Genomic DNA, 23672 nt, shown 5'->3' on the forward strand with positions numbered 1-23672 from the left:
GGATATCACAGCGAGGTCAAAGTTAAGTCGTGAGGCGTCAGTATCTATATCAGCCAAATGTCTCTGGAGATCGTGATAAGGAAAGAGATTGGTGACGTCGGAGGGGGGTCTTGGCGTTCGGCCGATCAACGGGGAAGTTTGGATTGCGGGTTTTGCACTGAGTTAAGCTTGGAGATGATCGCTGCCCAATTTTGTCAAACCACACACTTGTCCTTTTCAATTTTTCAATATTCTTTCTTCATATTTATATAGGAACTTTCTTACGTGAACATCTTCCAAATGTCATTCCAATGATCTTCCAAGTAAATGTAGATAGTGATCATGGCTCAATGGGGTTAGGGCGGGGTTATAAGTTAAGAGAAAATAAGCTGTTATATAGTAAGCTCCGGTAATCGCCAGGGATACGAGTTTTCAAGGCAATACGAAACAATTGAGGAGGATTTAATTCTATCCTTGGCAATTACTGGCAATTACTCCCGACTTATGCTTCCAATATCTTCCTCGTCCCAATCCTATTTGGCGCGCGTCCTGTCCCGCTTTCTGATCTGCTCCACCCTCATCCTGGCTCTCAGCGTGGCCCTCAAGACCCGCTCCCGTCTCTCCCTCCTCTTCCCCTCCTTCGCTCAACCTTCTTCCTCCCATACCACCGCAATCATGTCCTACACACAAGAACGCTACATCGCCGAGCTGGCCGTCCAGCGTGCCTCCCTCCTCACCCAGAAAGTCTTCTTCGAGAAGGCCAAGGGCACCGTCTCCAAGGACGACAAGTCCCCCGTCACCATCGGCGACTTCGGCGCCCAAGCCCTGATCATCCAGGCCATTCGCAAGAACTTCCCCAACGACGAGATCGTCGCCGAAGAGGAGTCCAGCTCCCTGTACGAGGACAAGGCTTTGAGCGCCGAGATCTGGCGTCTGGTCAAGGACATCAAGCTCGATGACGCTGAGAGTGACGCCATCCTGGGCGGCCCTCTCTCCAGCGAGGAGGAGATGCTCAAGATCATCGATCAGGGCAACAGCGCCGGTGGCCCCTCCGGCCGTATCTGGGCTCTTGACCCCATCGACGGCACCAAGGGTTTCCTCCGCGGCGGCCAGTACGCTGTCTGCTTGGGCCTGATCGTTGACGGCGACGTCAAGGTCGGCGCCATTGGTACCCCCAACCTGCCCGTTGACGATGCCGCCACCATCGACGCTAGCACCGGTGCCCAGCAGGCCGATTCCTCCGCTAACGGTGTGCTCTTCTCCGCTATCCTGGGTGAGGGTGCTACCAGCCGTCCTCTCGCTAGCGGTGCTCTCGCTGCCAGCAAGTCCATCTCCATGCGTCCCGTCCCCGATATCGCTCAGGCTGTCTTCTGTGAGGGCGTTGAGGCTGCTCACTCCGCTCAGGGTGATAACGCCGCTGTTGCTGCCCTTCTGGGTATCACTGCCCCCAGTGTGCGTCTGGACTCGCAGGCCAAGTACTGCTCCATTGCCCGTGGTGCTGGTGACATCTACCTCCGTCTCCCCGTGAAGAAGGACTACCAGGAGAAGATCTGGGATCACGCTGCCGGTGACCTCATCGTCCGTGAGGCCGGTGGTCAGGTCTCTGATATCTACGGCAACCGCTTGGACTTCGGCAAGGGCAGGACCTTGGCCGCTAACAAGGGTGTTGTCGCCGCTCCCAAGGCCTCTCACGCCCAGGTCATTGATGCGGTCAAGTCTGTGTTGAAGCTGTAATGTTGTTGGATTTGAAAATGGAATGATTTGAGCTTTATGGCTAGGGTCGTTCATCTATGATACCACTTACGAATTGTGTGGAATGGGAACGGCAAATGGGAATGGGAATGTTTCTGGATCCAAAAAAGTACATATTGAAAATATAAGAACAGAGGATAGAGTATACGAATACAGGGGGAACCAAAAAATGCCATGTTCCAAAGAAAGAAAGAAACACAAATGCCACGTACGCCCACCGACTATTTGATCTTCTTAGCCTTGAGCTTGATAGTCTCACCGTTAACAAAGATACCCTTGCCCTTGTAAGGCTCCGGTCGTCTCCATTCACGGATCTCCGCTGCGAACTGGGTCACCTTGCGCTTGTCGACGCTCTCGAGCAGGATACGAGTCGGCTGCGGGGTGCTGGCCTGGACACCCTCGGGGATGCCCAGTTCAATGGGGTGAGAGAATCCGACCTTGAGGGAAACGAACTTCTGGCCCGGGTAGGTCGCGGAGACGGTGGTAGCGGTAGACTCGATAGTGGCACGGTAACCGACACCGACCATGGAAAGAATACAAATGTGGCCTTCTGAGACACCGATGATGTGATTCTGGAGCAAAGCGCGAGCAGTACCTATTCGCAAGAAACGAGGGTTGGTTAGAAGATGATACCGCGAGTCCGGATTGAAGGAAACGTACCCCACATAGCACGCTGCTGAGGAGCCTCGGGGTCCATCACAGACAGAGTAGCCTTCTGTGTCGTGGTATCGTGGTTGACGGTCAGGAAAGAAGGAATATCAAGGATCATCTCGCCTGCAACCAAATACTAGATTAGCAACATTGTTCCTTCCGCCCATTTAGCAATTGAAGCGCCAACATACCCTTGGGTCCCTTGATATGCGCAGCAAACTTAGGGACATCCTTTCCGCGGCCCCGGGTCAGGGACTTGGGCAGGTCAACGAGTGTCAATGAGACCTCGGGAGGAACGGAGATGGCTGAACCTCCGATACGGGATTGCGCCGGGGAGGTGGTCGAGAAGCATTGGGGTCGCGAGGGGGAGAACGCGGGTGTGAGGAAGAGAGGTAATGAGCGGCGCTGGAAGGGCTCACGGAGGAGCTGCCGGGCACAGCGTTGGGGTAGACACGACATGATGATTGGGTTGTTGATTTTCGGAGTCGCTGCGGACGATGATTTTGTTCGTAAAATGGGGGATCTCGATTGGGTTAGCGTGCACGTGATGTCCATCACAAGTCAGAACTTCGAAGTGCTACTAGTGGTAACTTGTTTACTCCATCTTTCCTCTGGTATTATATCTCATCGCGTATTGAATAGAACCTTCGTCTTCAAATATTGGAGTAGGGATTGAATACTAGTAATCTTTCAATAATTACACGATAACAACTTGGCTTTTCGCCTCATTCTCAAAGTCATGATTTCTTCCTCTCTCGAAACTGCCAATCCTCTTCAGTTGATCATTATCACTGCTATCCTCGGAATTCACAAGAATCAGCCCTGTCACTCCATCATCGGAGTCTCCCTTCATAGTAATGCCCAAGCATAACACTAAACAGGGCTCGCAGAGTACTGTCTCGTCAGATCTACCAAGCATGTTACGAAAGTATGTACCATGCAAGTAGGTAGCCTCTGGGTCTTCTGCAACAATCTCCGGATCGATACCTGCATCTCCAAAATCTTTTGCGTGTTTTTGCGAGGCTTCCTCAAAAGTGATCGGACAATCATCCACGGTCAGTGCTGCGGCCATTGAAGTGATAGGCCCAGGAAGGATAAAGATATTGGATGTGGCCGGGTTGAACCAGGCTCTTCTAATAGGGCCTTTTAGTGTAAGCTCGGCCGAAAGTATCTCTCCGAGCGGGTTCAGTTTAGGAAAGGTCGCTTTTGTTGAACAATCCATGATTTCACAGATAACATCGGGAGATTCCTCATCTTCATCATCGTAATAACAGTCGAAATGAACCACCCCACCATCAAGACTTGCCCAGGACCAAGACGGTGCACGGTATTTGATGGGCCGCCGGATGTTAAGACTTTCGTCTTCACCAAGTGACTTGTGCCAATCCGAGGTGTACCATGTAAGTTGCCTCGCAAGTTCATGCTGCCAGAGCCCGGCGAAGTATCCTGGCCCAAGTGCTGCAAAGAATGATAGATGAGAGGCGACACCGGCCAGTGCATTCAATCTATCCCGCTCAAGGCTTGTCGCTCGCAGTGAGTATTCCGTTACGATACGAAGCCAGCAACTCAATGCTTTGTCTTGGCTATTGCCAGCTTCATGCTCATTTAGAAGAAGTGAGTGCAGGTTGAGGCTTTCCTTTTCATCGTTGTCGTTGAATCCATTGCCAAGATAATGTGGAAAGTACAAGGAGTTTCCGAAGTTTTGCGCCCCATCGTGGCATTTCCACGTCATAGTTTTTGTAGTAAAGACTAGAGTGCGGTTGCTCAAGATCTGCTCTTGCAAAGGCCACGCCCTTTTAGCAATTGGTTCATTCCACTCTTCAGAACACGCGGCGTTCAACTCGTTGATAGACATGGAACCGAAGTTGTCAGGTCCCATCCGGAAGGGAATGGTGTGAAGGATCTCCTGGTGCGCACGAGGATGAATAAATCCTTGATAGACATCTTCAGAAGAAGCAGCAATTATAGTCAATGCGGAGGAGGAAAGAAGCTCTTTCATCTTCCCAGTGTGCCGGACTTTCTCTTCTTCGTCATCTTGAAAGATGCAGAGGGCGTCAATCCACAAGTACGGAATAGACAAAGTGCGAGTAATTTCTATAGCATCTCGAAAGGTGGGCGGCAGAGTCTCCACTTCCAAAGCCAGAGCGAACTGAGCATAGTTGGACTTGCTCAAGGTTGTAAAGGCCTTTTTACCCGAACAATAAGACAGTGTAGCATAAACACCGTACATGTCAGTAGTACACTCAACAATTCGCGGTTGCTGCTGTCCTTGCGGGCTTACTTCAATAAGCCTTGAGGGAAGAAAAGTCTTCTCTCGTGGGATGCTGCAAATCTTGTGCTTTTTGCATTCCTCCAACCACAATTGCATTTGCGTCCTTGCCATCTCACTATCAACATCCGTCCTCAATGGTCTTGCGGTAACATAGGCCGAGCCGGGATCTTCAGCTGGAGTGCAAGCATAAATAAAAAGGCTATAGCCGCCCTTCCATTTGCCATGTGGGGATTTGCAGTCAATGCTGAGGTAGAATAAGTTTTTCCCTGCAGGTACGAAGGAGGCAATGAACGTTGGTGAGATCGACATGGTGACTTGGTCCTCGGTCACCCATGAGTCATTAACGAATTCTCTCATATAGGCACACCAGTTGCATACTGCCTCCCGAATCTCGAGAACCGTGGCCACAGCCTCAACATTTGGGTATCCATAGTCTCCTTGGGAGCGATCGAGTGTGCAAACTTTCTCAAAGGCCTCGGTGTTGAAGAAGGTACTCCAACACCTGTCGCACACAAGGTTTTGAGAAAACATAGTAAGCTCTGGTGTCAACGGCCTTTTATGCTCAAGTCATGAATGAGAGGAGATTCACGTTCATTGACGTGTGACGTGTCGTTGTCCAGATACAGTCACGTGTAGCCTGGCCACGAGACTTGCAAGTTTCAGAAGTTACTCACCGCTAGTAGCTGTGATACCAGTCCGTATTGCAATCAATAGCTATCTGCTAGGTATCTATAATTTTGATTACGTACAAGTAGGGACTGAGTCGTTTTCAATTGCACATCAATTGATATTATATCGTTTCTCTGGGTTTGGGAAGTATAAAGCACCTTGAATGCCGGCTCAGTATTCACTTGTTTACCGGTCAGACCATCGAAGTATACATAAAGCTGCTTTGGGTATTTCGAGTTTCATCTTCTAATTGGCTATACTGTATGGCAGTTCTAAATTCTTTGTGTTGTGGTACAAGATCTATATGCATCGTTTTTTTTATTTGTATACATATCCGCACTGCGGTCTACTAGTAATCAAGCTTTTCAACATTGAATGTTCCCACGAGTGTGCAAGCTAACCTTGGACGCCATATAAAAATAACATGTGACTAGGAGCAGTCGCCTGAAGCACTGGAAACATGATTCGAAATTGTCCATGGCAAAAACCATCTCTCACTTCCCACCTACAACCCCATCGCTATAAAATAACCTCCAGATGTCAATTATCACCGGCTCGTCGTGAGCTTCCTCTTAAATTATATCTTCCAACCTTCTTCGAAGCTGGCAACTTCTCCCCTATGCCCAAACCCAGTCTACGTCTATACTGCCGAGCCCCATCATCTACGACCCCAACAAACGTCCAAGGTTGCCCCTCGACAAGTCTCGTCAGAACAGCAGCACTTTAAGATCAAGAGGATGAACTTCCCGGTGAGGCTGGTCTCAGCTTTACGAATCCTGTTCATCTTAACGAGTATCGTCAGTGTAAACTCGCTTGGTCTATCGGACACGGGTAAGTGAGATTCGACACGTTTTGATACGCGTTACTAACACTCGAAGGCGCCTTACCTGCTTTCGTCTCACTCCAAACCAGAAGCGACCCAGGCTCTCATCTCGACACAAACGACTCCCACAAAGATGGAATATTTACCCAGGCTGTCCAGATCCTGGACTCAATGAAGTCATCGCCATCTTGTCACCGTATCGCCGCAACGAAGCTGGTCACATCATGTCAAGAGATGGGAGGGAAGGAAGCCAAAGGTCGCGATGAATACGAGATGCTAGACCAAACGCGTTCAGTGTATGCTGCACGGCTTGCGATCTGCGAGCTCGAAGGCGCAGGCTCTTCAGCCCCGTCCCAATGCCGTCCTTTGACTGTACCACCCGTGGGGCAAAGGAATCGCCTCTTCTTCATGGGCAGATCGAAGCAGCCCGAGATAAGCTCGAGTGAGTATCCTAAAGAAGTCCTCGAGCTATGTCTCAAGACTCTTGAGTCACGACCCCAGTGGTGGATCTCTTACAGCAATAACCGACAAAACGCCATGGTCATATGCCAAGCTGCCAGGATGGAAAGTGAGAAAGATGAGCTACTCAATCTTCATCGTTCTATTGTGGACAGCAACATCAAGCTCAACGAAGGGCTACATATTGCACTTCAGAAAGCCGCAATGGAATCTGCGAGGAATGAAGAATTCTTCCAAGCAGTACAGGCATTGCAAGATAAGCTTCTGGTGGATCTTGAGAGAAACGATTCGGCCTTTCAGCGAATTTTTGCCAAGCTTCTACGTGATGTTGAAGCAGGCATTAATTCAGTGGCCGGAACAGCTACTTCTGCTATGAAGAGAGTTCAAAGCGAAACTACCAGTCTTGAAAAGGTTGTTCCATTTTATATTCGCTTACTTGGGTTCTGGCACTAACATCAATCTAGGACATCGAAGGTGTTTCTAGTCAAGTTACTGCTCTTCAGGAGGCTTTGAGCACAACACACGAAGACTCAATCTCACGAAATGATCAATCGCTCCGTGTTTTCGAAGAACATGCTGTGGTATATCAGAACCTTGCTTCGGACTTGCACTTTTCTCTGGAGTCTCTCATGGGTACAGACTTGCAACGAGTTTCCAAAAGAATGGTGGACCTTGACACTTCACTCGTAAGTCCGGACCACTTTGAAACCAATCCCAAACTAATAATATCAGGAATGGCTTACGAGTCGACTAATCCGCGTTCTTGAGCACGAAACCGAACTTGCCGAGGTAACTCTCACTTCCTACCATCATTTCTTTGACTTGCACCTTCTGACTATCAACAGCGACTCAAAACCATGGGAGACATAATCGATCAGTCAACTCACAAGGCAAACGAACTCCAGACAGCTCAGCAACAGCAAGCCGAAGCACTCGCCGCTCAATCTCAAGCACACCGAGAATTCCAACTCGCCATAGGATTGTCGCAAGCTTTGCTAGACAAAACAGCTATCACTGCAGCTAACCTGCAAGCAACTATTCAACAAGCGTCTGCTAGAGCGCAGCAGATTCCACAGCTGGGAGGCTTTAGTCTTTTGTCTCTCGGAGCGACCCTCGTTCTAGCCATCGGATCGCAGTATTCGAAAGTTGCAACTAGTTTACTTTTCCTAGTTTTCGGTATGTTTCCCTGATTATTCAAGCAATCTTACATTTCATACTAACTGCCCCGCTTCTCTTTTCAGGGCATAAACTGGCCGTATTCGCTCTTCAGCATCTTTGATTCTTTATATTCACTCTTTTCGGTTTCGGTACTCCGTTTCTGTGGGCATAAACCATAAACCGCCCTGTCCGCTCTTTGGAATCTCTGACTTTTTATATTCGCTCGTTTCGGCTTCGGTCTTTGTTTTTCGTCGCCCACGCTGCTCTTTTCGCTGAGTTGATGTCGCGTTTTATACCCAAAGTGCATTGAATATCTCGTTATTTTATTAGATCTAGAATAGATCTGACTGAGGTCGAACTTTTATCACGAATGGATCCTTTGAAACTCAGCATGAATTTCATTCTATGTCGTAAGTTTGCCTTCTTCTTAGATACCTTGAAATATCCCGAGGTTTAATGCACACACAACAAGATCCCCAATCTTGCAACATTGAAACAGAGTACCAGATGGATACACGAACTTTGGAATACCTTGACGTACTCATATCATGTAGGAAAGCGATGGATTCGAGTTCCAGCCTAGGCTTTGGTTGGCCTTTTTAAATTCCAGGTTATTGTAGCTAGAGGCTCCTAGCGGTCGTACTATTACTACAGCTGAACTCCACTTTTAATGGTTCCCGCCAATTTGAAAGTACATAAAAAGCTTGATTTGAATGAATCTTAGAAAATAGTCCTGTACTACTCCTTGCCCAGAAAGATTTCTCCTCGCACCGGCATGTCCTGCCTCCGACTCCATGCACGACATGCAAATTCCGAAGTGCCTCGAGAATAATTGGAAAATAAAGAAAAGCATTGAAAATAAGAACGTGATATCAGTGAAACGCCCGCTGCTCCCATTTCGATGGGAGGATGTGATCAAGAGTGGAGAGAATGCAGAATGCAATGTGCAGTTCCGGAGATGAATGGATAGCAGAAAGTCAGAGTCAGTTAGACGTCGTCCATTGCCCCAGCTGGTTCGTCCCCGTCGGATTCAAAGCTTCCGGCAGAGCTGAGCTCATCTTCAGACTCGGTATCTTCTCCTGCTTCGTCCACTGCTTCTTTGCTAGCATACTTGGAGACATATTCTGTGAAGTGTTAATAGGTTGGCAGCATCCAAGGCTTATGGGCACTTACCCTTTACTTTGGCCTCGTATGCCTTCGGCTCCCGCATCATCAACGCTGCTGCTTCGCCGTTGAGGGGGTCGGATGGGTTGGGGTACCGTAGGAGCTGGGGCAGGAAAACTTCGAAGATGTTGAGCATGTCGTACATGGGAGACCATGTTTGATTAATGACATCCAAGCAAACCGATCCGGATCTATTTTAAGCCGCGGTCAATGCAATTCCATCGATAAAGCTCAAATAAGATGAAACACTCACAGCTCATCGATGTTGGGGTGGAAAATCCGGTTGACAAATCCGATGCTAGGACTCTTGTAGGGGTATTGGTCGGGCAACTCGACGTGAATCTTCCAGTGGCCGCCGGTAAATGGTGCTAAGCTATGTTAATGGCAAAGATACGATCAGGAGCAAAGAGTTTCGTACTTTCTTCCGGGCCTTTGAAGCGAACATAGAACTCTTGCCTAGAAAAGAGAAATGTCAGAGGCTTCAATAAGCTGGTCCACGCTGCGTTTGACGTACACTAAACTCTGGTTAGTACTACTGTATGCGGCTAGGTCTTGTCTAACAGGGAAAAAAACATACTGTTGTCATTGACCAGCGTCACCTCGTAATCACTCATCAACCTATGAAACTCATTAGATTCATTGTCCAGCCCCAATTATCGCAGATCGGTATTCGAGAATCGTTTGCTAGGTTATGGGACGGGAGAGTGGGTTTTGTTCTCGTACATCCTAAAGTATGGTCAGTATTTCATAGATGCGATGGATTTGTCTTTCATATTCGTACTTCATGACCTGTAGCGTTCAGATTTCATGGGTCAGTCAATTGCGGGGACCTCGGTAGCTTCTCGACATCTCGTGAGGGGCACACTTACATCGGTCTCGATTCTCCTTTTCGGGCTGCTCATTGTGGCGGGTTTGATGATTAAGATTTGTGCTTTGCTGGATTCCGATATTTGGTTCTTGACTGGATAGAGAGTCTCTTGCAGCCGACGAGTTGCGCTGAATAATATTCGAGCTGTGTTGTGTTGGAGACGACTGCTGTTTGAAGCTGCTGATGAGGTCACCGGGCGAGCGATTACCCCCGGAGCGGGGAAGGAAATGGCGGGGTAGGATCTGGAAAGTCGAAGGGCTGAAGAAACGAGCTGGGGCCGACAAGTATCACTAGCAAGGACTTGGGAGGCTATTCGGAACCCAGGAAATCAATAACAGTACAAATGTTGGGGTCAGGAGCAAAGCAGGTCAAGAGGCCCCGAGAGGGGATCAGGACAATGATGGCCTGATGACTCAGCCATTATCGCAATCCGGAGACCGGAACCATGGATCCGGATGTCACGATTCTCTGGATGCATTTCAGCCCAACGTCGTTGAGAAAAGTCATTGTTTATGGGGAGAAAGAGAGGTGAAGAATTACACTTCTAGAAGACAGCGAATGGCAGTGAATGTTGAAACTAGCATTACTATCTTCAATACCACCAGACAAAGAAAACTTTAGGCATAGTGCGGCCCATAGGTGCTAGTAGCACTTTACTACAAAAGCAGTCGAAAAAATCAGACAGGGCTGCGTTAGTTACTGTGTACTAGTACTGAGTAGTAGGTACTGTAGGACCTACTAGTAGTACAGGATACGGATTTCAATAATAATTTTTATTTCATTCAGTAATTCAAAAGTCCTGCACGGCTAACAATCAAGCATCTCTGCCACGAAGGCGAGCATAAGCCCATTCAAAGAGGGCTTATGCGAACTTTATGAAAGCAATATAGCAGGAGAAAAGGTAGATGAACGAACAATTAGGCCCAAAGGCTTGCGTCGAGAAGATGTGACCATGTAAACAGAATGCAAAATGCAAGATGCGATGCGATGCCTCGCAATGCGATGAGATGAACCTCCCAAGCTTGTTTGCAGGGTTATTCCAGCTGTATTCAACAAACCGACAACCACTTAAGTTCCTCCAAAACAGGGATGAGAAAAAAAAAGAAAAGAAAAGCGGAATCATTCAAGGCATGAGGGGGCACGCTCCACTGGCTGTCGAACTCGAAAGAAAAATGGGTCGTTGAGAAAATGCCCTTGCCAGCTGACACATGGCACATAAACGGGGTGTGACATGGGTGCTGGTACAAATATGAGATACAAATACAATGAATCCAGAATGAAAAGTTGTCAGAAACGAGCGGACGACCTTCGATGAAGATCAAGCAGGTTACAAGATCGGCCCATTGTGCCATCAACTTGTTGCGCTGCAATGCGAAGAAAACAAAAAAGAAAACAAAACCATAAAAAAAACTCCACAGTATGCAGTGATGTCGATGCTGGGTATTGGTAGTCCTAACAAGCCATATGTATTTCGATGGCGAGACTTGGTTATCGACGAAATGGGGGTGTAACAGAAGACCATGAAGGCAAAGGCAAGAATGAAAATGAGGAGAGTCGGGACAAGATGAGATTCCGACCCCAGGCATGATGACGGTCATTATCATCTTCAATATCGGTACGGACCGTATGGATTTTTGAGTGGGCGTTCAAGCTCATAAAGCAGGTTGTCAAGGTCTTCCCAGTTCGAGGTGCTCTGGGCGAATTTGCGGTGCTTCCGTGTTAGAGTGTGCTCCTCAAAATCATCGAACTTGTCCCTGCAGTTTTCACAATAACCTGGCTTTGGGTCCCTGCGCCGTTCAGGTTTCTTCTGTTCATTTTCCCGACTATTGGCCCGACGGCGTTTGATCCCGGCCCCCTCTTGTTGATGAGAGTCCTGTTCGGGTGTAATGCGAGCTTCCGGGTTGGTATGACTGTCGTGAGTCTTGAGATGGATCGCTAATCCATTAGGACGCTGAGGAGCGGCCATAGTTCCATTGGCAATATTGCCTGTGCCCCTTTCCAAGACCTTTCTCTGCAAGCCATACACTTCTTTGCTCAGACCCGCTCGTGCGCCTGGTCCAGCAGCGGTGGATGAGATCATCTGCGATCGAATTGCAGATGTGACATTCGATGGTTGGACCCCGGATGCTGCAGGTTCACGACCAATGTAAAAGGGGCCAGACCTGGGGAAATTTGGTGGAATGAAGCTTTCCGAGCTCTTGCGTTCGCGGGTTTCTTCAACCGGGGGCTGCGTAGAGATTTCAGCTTTCCTTGAAGATTCTCTCTCCTCGTCCTCCATTCTTGTGGGATTTGCGTCAACATTGGGCTCTACTTTTGGTTGAATGCTGGTTTGAGTAGCTTTCGGAGGCTGGGCTACAGTTGTTGCTGGTTTCTTCTCCTTCTGGACTTGACGAATGCGTTGTCGATCAACTTCCTTTCGGCTTGGTGGTTCATCGACGAAAGGGCATTTGCCTAACGGGGCGCTTCTGAACTGCGGCCAAATTCCATCTTGGCGTCTGGCAACCCGGGGATATTCTTTAACCATGACTGGCTTTGTTTTTTCGTTCATGTCGTGAATGTAGAGGAAGGGGCCCTTGAATACAATCATTTCCATGGATGAAAACGGATCTCGATCCGAAGGTCCGTTCAAAAGCTCCTGTCGAAGGACACGTGAAAGGTCCTGGCTTGCACCTAAATTTTTGCTCCTGGAAGCAGAGTCATTCTGGACGCCGAATTCAGTATCATTGATCGTGGTGATCATGCGTTGCAGTTTCTCCAAAGCCCAAATCTTCATGCCCATCTGCCGAGCTCTCTGCAGGACATCCATGCTTCCCTGGTCCCGGCGAGGGTCATGCTTCAAAGTAAGGTGGTGTGTGTCGGTGTTCTTCTCGAGCAACGAAGGGTTGACAGTTTGTACGTGAGCATTACCGTTGGCCCCATCGGCGGCAGCCTCCAATTCGGTTGGGCTTGTTGTAGTAACTCCAGCAGGAATGGGACGGGATGTAACAACGTGGGTAACTAGACGAGAGAAGAATTTTTCCTCGCGCTTTTATGTACTAGTCAGCATCATCCAGCAAAAAAAACAGTCATAAATTGGTGACAAGGAGCCTCGGAGCACTGGAAACCGGAAGGAAATATCAATCAAACGGTGCAACTTACAGCTCCAAGGGCGGAGACCTGTCGACAAAACTTGCGGCGAACATCTTCTGGGATACTGTCGAAATAGAAAACGAATTGAGGGAATGCCTTGCGGTAGTGGCGTTGCCATATACGAATGGTGTCCAGGGTATCAGCAGACGGCTTCTCGCCCTTCACACCTTTAACAGCTGGGGGCTGGCGTTCCTTGTCACGAGCGGCAACCAACTTCTTCTCAAAAGCACTTGGGTTGGCATTGTTTGGACGTCTGGAGAAGAGCTTCGAGTCGGCACCTTGAACAGCCGAGGATCTGTTTTGTGCCGGGGACCGAACACCTTGTTCTGCTGCTTCCATCACCTGCTTCTTTTGTGGAGGTTGAGCGTACGACATCTCGACTTGATTGGACCGAACTCGCTTGGCCGGCACAAGTCCGGTCCTGTGGGGAGAATTGGTGGCATTCGGTACGTTGGCGAGTGGACGACGTGTCGACATGTTGTTCATAGAGGTCCGTGGTGACGGCGGTATGAAAACAGCAGCCATGTGATCAAACGCTTGCCGGTGTTAGACGCGTCAAGAGCTTGAGTTAGGATGAAATAACGGGTTCGTGGTGGAGGGGTATTCGAGGTCGAGCACGCGACGTGCTACACGTCTTTGTAGGGCTCGAATGAAGTCAGAGGGAAAGCATGGTAACACAAAGAAAGTATTAGGGTCAGGTTAAATTGAGAAAGCAAATCAAGCTCCCGGTGAAGTTGGGATGGTTAGTGGTGGTGGGAAAGCTTGGGGTATGAAGGAAAGGGACAACAGGATTGAAGGGCAAAGTCGTGTGGTGTGGAGCCTTCTTCCGTTTGTTTTGAGCGTGCGCCGGACAACCAACGGCGTCGCGCGAAGCATGAACATCAACAACTACATTCCTTTTCCAAACCGCGACGTGCCAGCATTGCTTCCACTTAATTATTTCTTATTTTTCCGATCACTCTCTGCTTATTGGATCCTTGTTTCAATCTTCCCTTTTCCTTCATCCCTTAACCAGTTCCAATTCTTGCGATCTATAGTTCCCAGCTTTTACGCCATTGCCAGCCACCTCCGACCAGCCACAACAAACTTTACAAGGTCAGGACTCTTGGGGGCCAACCACTCAATATTTTGGTAAAATATGGTGGAGATGTATTATACATGGATTTTTAGGGTATCTGTCAACTAGTTTACAAATGCTGGTTTTTTCTAATGACGAAGTGCCTCGATATCATCAACCTATGCGTACTAGTCAGGATATTGCTGTGCGAAAATAAGTGGTCATGGGATCTTACCTCCTTCACGGCTTCAGGGGACAAAACAATTGGATGTTCATCTCCCACACAGACACTGTCTTCGATACGAATTCCGATGCCACGGAAGTGAGCGGGCCATCTCTCATCATCGGGGACGTAGATACCACTGCGATCAGATTAGTTCAGGTCCAAGTTGGAGCTGCCAGAATAGGATAACCAACGGTTCAATGGTGATGCATTGGCCAGCCTTCAAGTTGTAACCTCGGGAATATCCAGGACAATCATGAACGTCCAGACCAATGTAATGGCCAAGGTGGTGGGGAAATAACACGTTCATTGCCTAGTACATGTTAGTAACGCTTTTTCACCGCTAAAAGGGGGAATGAGTGAAAGGGGAAACGTACACTTCCAGACAGATCAAAGCCAAGCTGCTTAAGTTGGTCCTTCAATCCGTTCTCGGCGATGTTGTGCAATTTATCAAGTGACAGGTTGGCATCTTCGCGGCAAAGCGCCAGGCAAGTTCGATGCACAGTCAGCACGGCATTGTACAGATCCCGCTGAGGATCTGAGAACTTGCCATTAACTGGCCAAGTTCTTGTAATATCGGATATGTAACCACCGAGTTCCTATTCCACTATAAGCCTCTGGATTTTGGTTTATGAAGACGAAAAATGGGGGAGAACTTACACCGCCGCCGTCCACAAGTACTAAATCTCCGTCTCTGTTGAAAGCCATCAGTTGCGATCCTCGTAGATACAGACGAATTGACTCACCTCAGAACATCATCGTTTCTAGTGTAATGAATGCTCAGTGCATTCTATGATTGTCAGCTTATGTCCTGAATGCGAAGAGATAGGATTGCTTACTTGACCACCTGCAACAACAGGGACAAAAGCACTGCCATCGCAGCCATTAACCTTGAACTGATACTCCAGGAATGAGCACAAGTCTTTCTCTTTGGTGAATGTTTGACGCATGGCGTCAGTAAATGCCCTCCCGGAGGCCTGTCCCAACTGGCGCAAGTGCATAACCTCCGCCTCGGTCTTGTTTACTCTCATCTCATTAAGCAGAGGCTTCAGAGATTTGACTTTCCGATGGTCGACAAATTTCTTCAGCTTCTCTGAAGCCACTGTAGGGCCATAAAGGTATCGGTGCAATGTCGATCTGGATCCATCGAAGGCGGGGATGTCTGAGTAGACCTCTGTGGCTTTGGCAATGATTTTGGGGAGAATGTTTCCGATATCTTCAATATTGCCTGTCTGTACATCAGATTGTCAGTCAGATTGTTCTTAAACCATGATGGTATAGTGATGACTCACTTCATCGGCATTGAAGACGTCCGCAGCGGCCTGAGTACCGGATCGTGCACCATCCCACAGTTCGGCCTTGGGGTCCTTTTCTCGGACATATAGATGGAAGATATGGTTGTCACCAGAGCCGTCATTCCCAATGACTGCCAGTGCGTTCGGTTCGTTGAAACCTGTCAAAGTTCAAAATCATATGATCAGCGGTTGTGCTCGCAAAAAGACAACTGCCGGTCAACTCACCTGTCAAGTAGAAGAAGTTGGACTCCTGTCGGTACTCATGGAAGATGCCAGGTGCACGGTATTTCACTTCGGAGGCGGCAAGTATAGCAACTGCTCCCTCGGGGAGCTTGTTGGCAAGTCGCGATCGGCGCAGGGCATATTCAAGGGCTGTGACTCCGGGGGTCACTATTCAACCAGCAATCAGTTTCCAGGGTAAAGATCAACGGTGTCAAATAAGATTGGCAACAATATTACGTACGCTCTCCCGGGCTCAGCAGGTGAGGATGCGTTTCATGCAGCGGTTGTCCGAATTTGAGCTCCGCGGCGCCGACGGAGGTGGCGTACGCCCTGCGGAGAGGGACATGGATGCGACCGAGTGTCTGGTAGGAGGAACGACTAAAGCGAGGAGTGCGACGCAGCTGAAGAGCGCATTGTCGGGCGAGCGACCTGCAAGTGGCCATACTCAAAGCTATTGAGAATTTACAACTCATGTGTATATATCCTTGTTACCTCGGAACGGGGATGCACCCTTTGGAGAAATTGCGGGCGGTGTGGGCCAATCACCTCTAACGGGTTTGGCATCGCCGCATCGCCAGTGGATCCCTTGGCCTTGACTTGAGCATATCGAAGATGATTTTCGGTATGAAAGGGAACCAAAATCATTGATACTTTCACAAAGAAGGATTCTTTGTCACTGCCAAATTCCAAAATTACGCACTTTTAGGGTTCATTGCCAACTTTGGGGGGATTTCAAAGCCCTAGAGGGCATCTGACTGGTATATATTTCGCTCGTAGACATCTGGATAGGTGAGCCACCAAACATTCAAGGTTTGAAGTAGTAGGAATCTTGAAAAAAATCAACATTTGAGGCTCAATTAGTCTGAAAATCAAATTACCCGGTTGGGGTAGATTTTTATCAACCGAGAAGATAAAAATACATGTACACATGGATATTTCTTTCAACATTTCTGAATATTACAGAGACGACATCTGGAGTGTCGATGTGTATTGAAAGGCGTTGCAACCATGGTTTAATTGGGCACCTTTCACAGCCCTTGAGTAATCCAGATGTCCAGATGTCGTGTACTACCTATAGTAGGTAATCGGGGTCTCCGCATACCCCCGCTTTCAATACGTGGACTAGATTGGACTAAAAACAGTTAAACAAAGAACTTTGAGCGTCAGTTGCAGTTGCAGTTTATTTCATTCCACAATCTTCGAGTTTCTCTCTTGTCACCCATCACCATTCGAGGAACTAAGTATTCATCTTCAAGATTCTTAACAGAAAATGACGGAAGAAGCAGGTCTGCCAGAAGGCGTTTCTCCCGAGGATCTTAAGTCTTTTACTGAGCATCTGAAAGGCTCTCGGCGAATCCTAGCCTTGGTTGGAGCTGGACTCTCTGCATCCTCGGGGCTACCCACTTTTCGTGGTGCTGGTGGACTCTGGCGATCATATTATTCGGCTGCGCTGGCCACCCCAGAGGCTTTCGAGGAAAATCCTGGACTCGTCTGGCAATTCTACAGCTATCGCCGGCATATGGCTCTTGGTGTAGAACCAAACAAGGCACACTACGCTCTCGCTGCATTGGCTCGCGAAAATGTGAACTTTCTTACGGTATCCCAGAATGTCGATGGTAGGTGCCCACTCCTTATTCAAGGTCTCCAAGTTCTCAGACCATCCAAAGCTAACATTCGCCCCCTTGTGTTTGGCTAGGACTGTGTGAGAGAGCGCAACACCTTGGCAGAAGCCTGCATCTAGTGCATGGATCTCTTTTCGAAGTCAAATGCCATGAATCTGAATGTGATTACTGGCGTGCAGACGACTTTCACGACCCTATTGTGCCTGCTCTCGAAATCCCGACGCTGGGGCTGAACTTACCTGCCTCGCGCGACAATGAAGTCGATATTTCAGATGTTGCCAATCCTGTCCCTGATTTGACTCTCGCTGAACTGCCACAGTGCCCCCAGTGTGATGGGCTTCTACGCCCAGGCGTGGTTTGGTTTGGAGAACCCCTTGATGAGCAAACTCTGGAATCCATTAGCCGATGGATTAAGAAAGCTCCAGTTGATCTCATGCTGGTCATTGGTACAAGCTCTAATATCTACCCTGCTGCCGGGTATACTGAGGAAGCTCGCAAAGCCGGTGCTCGTGTGGCAGTTATCAATATGGATCCAGATGACAGGGCTGTTCAAAACCTGCAAGAGGGTGACTGGTTTTTTCAAGGTGATGCTGCGGTCATCATCCCCGAGATTCTGAAGAGCGTCATCGGAGAAGTTGAAGAAGATCCCCTTCAGATGCCAATTTCCAATCAAGCCTAGACAAGGTAACATTTGAAACACATGTCACATGTGGTGCAGGCTGTAGGGACACCGAAATATTTGATCTTGGGACTGCTTCCACGGGTCTATTGATGTTTTCTAATTATTGAAATATTCAAATTCAAATGTTGAATTCGACAATTGCTCGCCCAGTTTTTGACACTTCCAAACATGCATAAAGATCAATAGTCGTACATAGTATGTAACATTCAAATGTTTGAAAGACACATGGATACATGTCGAACATCAATAGTTGACATACGTAAGTCGTAGCTTCAATCAGTACATCAATTGTCAACTGGTAGTAGGATGTCCTAATTTGAAGTGAGCACTCGTTGGCTGGCATCAATATATATGCATACTCAAAATTTGCAAGTATGTAGTATATGTGTGCATATAACACTACATAGTCAACTAGTAGCTATCAGCACACGTGCACTCAATTCTAGATCTTGATAAATTACAGTATTGAATAATTTATTCTGTATGATCTGTCAAGACCTTCTCCTTCACAAAAAGAAGACCGAGATTTACTCTAGTATTGACTGCAATGTTTTGAGCTGCAATAATGCCTGAGGCAGCCATCGTTGCTAGGCAATCAACCAAAACAAATCCCATATCGATAACGTTGTTCCATCCCACTTGTTTTTGTCAACTCCACCCCTCAATCGGTTTTCAAAAGGGCCTAACGTACTAACCTCGGCTTTAATGCTGGGCTAACAGTGAGCTTTGAACTTAAACCTCCACTGGTGAGTTTTTTATATCCCACTGGCATGCATGAATGATGAATCCATGACAACTTGAAAGTTGTCTACCCCGCGCCCGCGAAGAGATAAATTCCAACAGACCGTGAAAAGCTTACAATTACGCGTTCCCAGTTCCCACCTCAGCAATCACAGTTGGAAAAGATAGTACAGCGAGACTAAGCCAAACAGTGGAATCGTAACAGTCCCATCCCTCGGTCTCTACACACCAGACTCCACACGACAGAGCGCCCGCGATCGTTAGTTTACCAACACCTTCACCCCACCATGGCCAGAGAAAGTGATGCTCCTAAGGAGCCCCAAACCCCGGCACGCCCGAAGGAAACGACAAAGCATTCGATATCTCAGGAGCCAGAGTTTGGCAAACCCTCACCTCTTGGTCAACCGGCGCAAAGGTCCAATACCAATCACCTTTTCAATATCCCCAAGCAAAACCGGGCGCGACCAGAGCACCATCGGGCTTATCAACAGCAGTCGCAACCGCCACACCCTACTCAGCAGAACAGACCTCAACATGGAGCTCCTCCAGCTCCCCGACCCCCAGGAGTATCCGGCGGCACTTCAGCCACACCCTCCGCAAACCGACGTGGGCCATTTGACCCGTTCCAGCCCGTTAGACCATCTGCATACAATGATTATCGTTCAGCAATGCCTCCGGGTGCGACTCCGATCAAACGCCCCGAGAATGTGACGTATGCAACCCCTCGAGCCCCGAGAGCACTTTTCACATCAAAGCCATCAGCAGTAAAGCCGTCCTTCGCTTCAAAGAACCTTCAAGCTTTTATCGATCTTACACAACAGGATGAGCCTTCTACTTCTTCTCAGAAATATAGTCAACCAAGCACTTTTGGGTCCGCAGACGTTCATGGCTATGTTGATTCTGCCAAAGCGAATGAGAATATCAAGGCTTTGCTTGAGGGTGCCTTCGAAGAGGAAGAAGAAGCAAAGGCAAAGTCCAAGGGCAAAAAGAAGAAGAAGACAAAAAAGAGTCATTCCAAGAATGCTGAAAAGAAAGAGCCCATTCCACCAGCGGCAAACGACATTGACCTCGATGACTTAGCTGCTCAACTCCAAGGAGTTTCTGTCAACGACGCGAAAGATAACGCAACAGACTCTACCGAAGAAGGCATCGATGCGAAGAAAGCCAAACCGACCAAAAAGGACACGAAAGAAGCACTCGACAAAGGTGAAGACTTGGATGATGAGGATGACGAGGACCACGAGGCTGAAGCAGAGGAGGATGACGAAGAGGATTCGGATGATGAAGAAGATCTTATCGTCGAAGGGCTGAAGGTCACGTTGATGCCCCATCAAGTTGATGGTGTACGCTGGATGTGTGACAAGGAATCTGGCCGACACTCAACAAAAGGAATTGTGCCCAAGGGTGGAATTCTCGCGGACGACATGGGGCTAGGCAAAACCGTTCAAGCCATATCTCTAATGCTCAAAAACCGAAAGACCGACGACGAACACAGCGACGATACCGCAACCAAGAATAAAGATGACGAAGATGCACCACCATTATCTAAGCTTAGCAGCACCACGCTTGTAGTTGCACCGCTAGCACTAATCAAGCAATGGGAAGCCGAGATTGATGACAAAATTGAGAAATCTCACAAGCTTCGTGTCTGTCTATATCACGGGACAAACCGCGCAAAGACTGCCAGGTCACTGGGAGACTACGACGTTGTCATTACCACCTACGGAACTCTTACTTCCGAGTCAAGCACAGCAGCTGCAGACAAGGCTAAGAAGTCAGGAATCTTTTCCGTTTACTGGTACCGAATTATTCTTGATGAGGCCCACACCATCAAAAACCGGAATGCCAAGGCTACACAGGCTGCATGTGCTTTGGATTCCATGTATCGCTGGTGCTTGACCGGAACACCCATGCAGAATAACCTAGATGAGTTGCAGAGCTTAATCAAGTTCCTCCGTATCAAACCTTTTGATGAACTTGCCACATGGCGTGATCAGATCAGCAAACCACTCGCAAACGGACGGGGTGGCCTTGCTATTCAACGCCTCCAAGTCTACTTGAAAGCTTTCATGAAGCGGCGGACCAAGGATGTCTTAAGAGAAAATGAGAACGACACATCTGGAGTGGATGGCAAACCCAAAAAGTCCAATGGCTTCAAGATTGTCAAGCGTGAAGTCATCAAGGTGGAGGCGGAGTTCATGGAAGGAGAAATGAACTTTTACAAACGAATGGAAAAACGCACCGAAAATCGTCTTGAGGAGATGATGGGTGGAGCAAAGGTTGACTATGCTGGTGCGTTGGTCTTGCTCTTGCGACTTCGTCAAGCGTGTAACCACCCCGAATTGGTCAAGAGTGATTTGGCCGTGGACAAAGATGTTCTTTTGCAGAATGGCAACCCGGGAAGCCAGTCCTCCGACTCAAAGAAGGACGAATTGGACGATATGGCTGATCTCTTTGGCGGGTTAAGTGTCATGACCAAGAAGTGTGATATTTGTCAAGCCGTACTTAGCCAAGTTGAAGCGAAGAGCGGGGCCAGTCACTGCAGCGAGTGTGAGACCGACCTGAACACCAACTTCATGACCAAAGACAGCAAGAAGAAGCCAAAGAAAACACACAAACACCATGAGGTTACTACAATTACGAGCCCTGTTTCTCAGGCCCGTTCCCGCAAGAACCGCAGGGTGATTCTTGATAGTGACGATGAAGATGAGGAAGATGAAGCCGAGTGGATTGTCCCTGAGCACCAGCGCAAGATGCCCAGCCTTGGGAAAGCCGGTGGATCTGAAGATGAAGACGCTGAAGGTGGCGGGGAGTGGATTGGCTCCGGCGACTCTGACCTGGACTCACCCTCGGCGAAGAAAACCCAGACTATTGTTTTGAGCAGCTCCGATGACGAATCCGACTCCGATGAAGACATTCCTTACGAAGGGGAGAACGGAGAGCTCCCGTCGACCAAGATTCGTCACTTGATGAAACTTCTCAACAAGGAATCCGCAGACTACAAATTCATTGTCTTTTCCGTTTTTACCTCGATGCTCAACAAAATTGAGCCATTCTTGAACAGTGCAAACATTGGATTTGCGCGTTACGATGGTAGCATGAGAAATGATCATCGCGAAGCCAGTCTCAACAAGTTGAGAAATCACAGTGGCACTCGTGTATTGCTCTGCAGTCTGCGGGCCGGCGCATTGGGCCTGAACCTGACAGCTGCCAGTCGTGTTGTCATCCTGGAACCATTTTGGAACCCCGTAAGTCAAATTTCACGGAAAGTCCCCGCGTCTTTATTTGTTTCTAACGCGTTTAAAACTAGTTCGTGGAAGAACAAGCCATTGACCGTGTCCACCGTCTTAATCAAACAGTCGACGTCAAGATTTACCGAATGATTATCAAGGGCAGCGTGGAGGAGAGAATCGTTGCCCTGCAAGATCGCAAACGAGAGCTGGCCAATATGACTATCGAGGGCAAATCTGCGGCCGGCAAACTGACCATGAACGACATGATGGCTCTGTTCGGTCGTGATGCTGAATCCAAATACACCCCGACCGACGATCAGGGGAAATTAGACTTCAAGCAGTCAACTCGACTACTTGACTCCTCGGAAGACATTCACCCTCCCACACCTTCTCAGTCTTCCACACGAACCGACTCTCATAACCGAGACCGTCGGCAGCAATCTAACAGGCCAACACCTGAAGACTCCGTCTATGGTCGACGCTGGTAAATTACGTGATACGAGGACGAAACTGCATGGAAAGGCGATTGATTGATAGATAGACATTGTCTACAGGCGCTTTTATGGATGAAATGTGTATGGGGATTGTGATGATCAGATGGTGGGATCGCAAATGGAAATTTCTTGTCTACTACTTCATGTTTTTATTGTTTATGAACATTTCTGAACATTGTCTATTTATCGGATTGTGTTGCGTATGAGGCCGTTTGCATCTCAAGGTTGTTTCTGCACTGGAGAATCCAGGCATAGACCCAAGGTTTACTACAAGAAGATTTACGGTTGCCCAATCTCTGGCCGCAACTACGGCGACAACGCCCACGAGTGAGATTCTGGAGGCAACTTATGAAAAAATGAGTGGCTGGAACTGAGCTCCGAGGTAACGATAACCTCGCCGAGGGGGATTGACCGAGATTTTTCTATTTTTCCATTTGACTGGTTTTTTCAAAAAAAAATTAGTGAGATGAAAGCCCTCGTTTTCCAATTCGTACGCAAATTTTGACAGACTGATGGCGCAACCCCATTCATGCTTAGAAACTAACTAAAGCAGAGCTTTATTGTCCCTCGTCAAGTGGATTGTATAAGATCCGACACCCGGTTGATCCGCACCAGAGCCATGGAAGCGACATGATAGCTGTCTAGACCATCAACAACCAGGGGTTGATTCACTTTCAACGGGTCCAGTGTGGATCGAGGGTTTTATCTTTAATGTCAGTGGAGAATCACCTCACCCCCACACTGCAACAGCTGTTACCTCGGACAATCCCTTAGTATGGAAGAAATCGGCATTTTCGGGGAATTGAGGATTCTGGTGAACTTGGACTTGTCTTGATGCCGATCAAGGATCTTTTTTGAGGTTCTAGAGAACTTTTGTGAGGCTTTTTTTTATTTATTTCTACTATGAAGTGATTCTGAGGTTCCTCGGTAAGTCTCTCTTTATCGAATCGATGAGGATGATGCACTAAATTAGTTTATCTAGTGTTACATATCAGACGTCTCAATTAATACTAGTAGTAATATGAAGGCTCAGATATCATGATCTCGGATTCTCAGCTCAATCCGAAGTGTTCGGACTATGCGGGCTCTGCGATGTCGGACTCCTGGCAATATACCGATTTGAATCAGATCCACGGTACATACGCGTTGGTGCACGTATTGCGAGCATTGCTCGGTGGG

The 23672-nt window shown here is 48.2% G+C and overlaps 9 protein-coding genes across 9 annotated transcripts; 4 read left to right on the forward strand and 5 right to left on the reverse strand.

Moving 5' to 3' along the window:
- Positions 1-483: 483 nt before the first annotated feature.
- On the forward strand, positions 484-1713 carry N7466_007265 (3'(2'),5'-bisphosphate nucleotidase; the record flags this gene model as incomplete). The annotated part of the gene is made up of 1 exon (XM_057166654.1): positions 484-1713. The coding sequence occupies one exon, from the start codon at positions 484-486 to the stop codon at positions 1711-1713; it is 1230 nt and encodes a 409-aa protein (XP_057019695.1).
- Positions 1714-1952: 239 nt separating this feature from the next.
- Positions 1953-2841, reverse strand: N7466_007266 (mitochondrial 54S ribosomal protein uL6m; the record flags this gene model as incomplete). The annotated part of the gene is made up of 3 exons (XM_057166655.1): positions 1953-2326; positions 2392-2505; positions 2574-2841. The coding sequence occupies 3 exons, from the start codon at positions 2839-2841 to the stop codon at positions 1953-1955; spliced, it is 756 nt and encodes a 251-aa protein (XP_057019696.1).
- A 238-nt stretch (positions 2842-3079) lies between these two features.
- Positions 3080-5185, reverse strand: N7466_007267 (HET domain-containing protein; the record flags this gene model as incomplete). The annotated part of the gene is made up of 1 exon (XM_057166656.1): positions 3080-5185. One exon carries the CDS (start codon positions 5183-5185, stop codon positions 3080-3082), a length of 2106 nt encoding a protein of 701 aa, XP_057019697.1.
- An 875-nt stretch (positions 5186-6060) lies between these two features.
- N7466_007268 (uncharacterized protein) lies at positions 6061-7884 on the forward strand (the record flags this gene model as incomplete). Its single annotated transcript, XM_057166657.1, has 6 exons — positions 6061-6154; positions 6202-7016; positions 7070-7291; positions 7338-7394; positions 7451-7781; positions 7847-7884. 6 exons carry the CDS (start codon positions 6061-6063, stop codon positions 7882-7884), a joined length of 1557 nt encoding a protein of 518 aa, XP_057019698.1.
- Positions 7885-8750: 866 nt separating this feature from the next.
- Positions 8751-9829, reverse strand: N7466_007269 (E2 ubiquitin-conjugating protein UBC8; the record flags this gene model as incomplete). The annotated part of the gene is made up of 7 exons (XM_057166658.1): positions 8751-8887; positions 8937-9118; positions 9181-9295; positions 9505-9545; positions 9651-9653; positions 9709-9716; positions 9797-9829. The coding sequence occupies 7 exons, from the start codon at positions 9827-9829 to the stop codon at positions 8751-8753; spliced, it is 519 nt and encodes a 172-aa protein (XP_057019699.1).
- A 1572-nt stretch (positions 9830-11401) lies between these two features.
- N7466_007270 (protein serine/threonine kinase activating protein nimO) lies at positions 11402-13449 on the reverse strand (the record flags this gene model as incomplete). Its single annotated transcript, XM_057166659.1, has 2 exons — positions 11402-12820; positions 12934-13449. 2 exons carry the CDS (start codon positions 13447-13449, stop codon positions 11402-11404), a joined length of 1935 nt encoding a protein of 644 aa, XP_057019700.1.
- A 681-nt stretch (positions 13450-14130) lies between these two features.
- On the reverse strand, positions 14131-16164 carry N7466_007271 (aminopeptidase P family protein; the record flags this gene model as incomplete). Its single annotated transcript, XM_057166660.1, has 10 exons — positions 14131-14160; positions 14217-14343; positions 14399-14517; positions 14582-14803; positions 14865-14898; positions 14951-14994; positions 15044-15436; positions 15497-15657; positions 15725-15889; positions 15963-16164. The coding sequence occupies 10 exons, from the start codon at positions 16162-16164 to the stop codon at positions 14131-14133; spliced, it is 1497 nt and encodes a 498-aa protein (XP_057019701.1).
- An 827-nt stretch (positions 16165-16991) lies between these two features.
- N7466_007272 (SIR2 family NAD-dependent protein deacylase) lies at positions 16992-18022 on the forward strand (the record flags this gene model as incomplete). Its single annotated transcript, XM_057166661.1, has 2 exons — positions 16992-17337; positions 17418-18022. The coding sequence occupies 2 exons, from the start codon at positions 16992-16994 to the stop codon at positions 18020-18022; spliced, it is 951 nt and encodes a 316-aa protein (XP_057019702.1).
- Positions 18023-19053: 1031 nt separating this feature from the next.
- N7466_007273 (putative SNF2 family helicase/ATPase) lies at positions 19054-22487 on the forward strand (the record flags this gene model as incomplete). Its single annotated transcript, XM_057166662.1, has 2 exons — positions 19054-22014; positions 22077-22487. The coding sequence occupies 2 exons, from the start codon at positions 19054-19056 to the stop codon at positions 22485-22487; spliced, it is 3372 nt and encodes a 1123-aa protein (XP_057019703.1).
- Positions 22488-23672: the final 1185 nt, after the last annotated feature.

The sequence above is a fragment of the Penicillium verhagenii genome, assembly GCF_028828195.1.
Source record: "Penicillium verhagenii strain IBT 33310 chromosome Unknown utg000007l_segment0_segment0, whole genome shotgun sequence".
Taxonomy (NCBI): domain Eukaryota; kingdom Fungi; phylum Ascomycota; class Eurotiomycetes; order Eurotiales; family Aspergillaceae; genus Penicillium; species Penicillium verhagenii.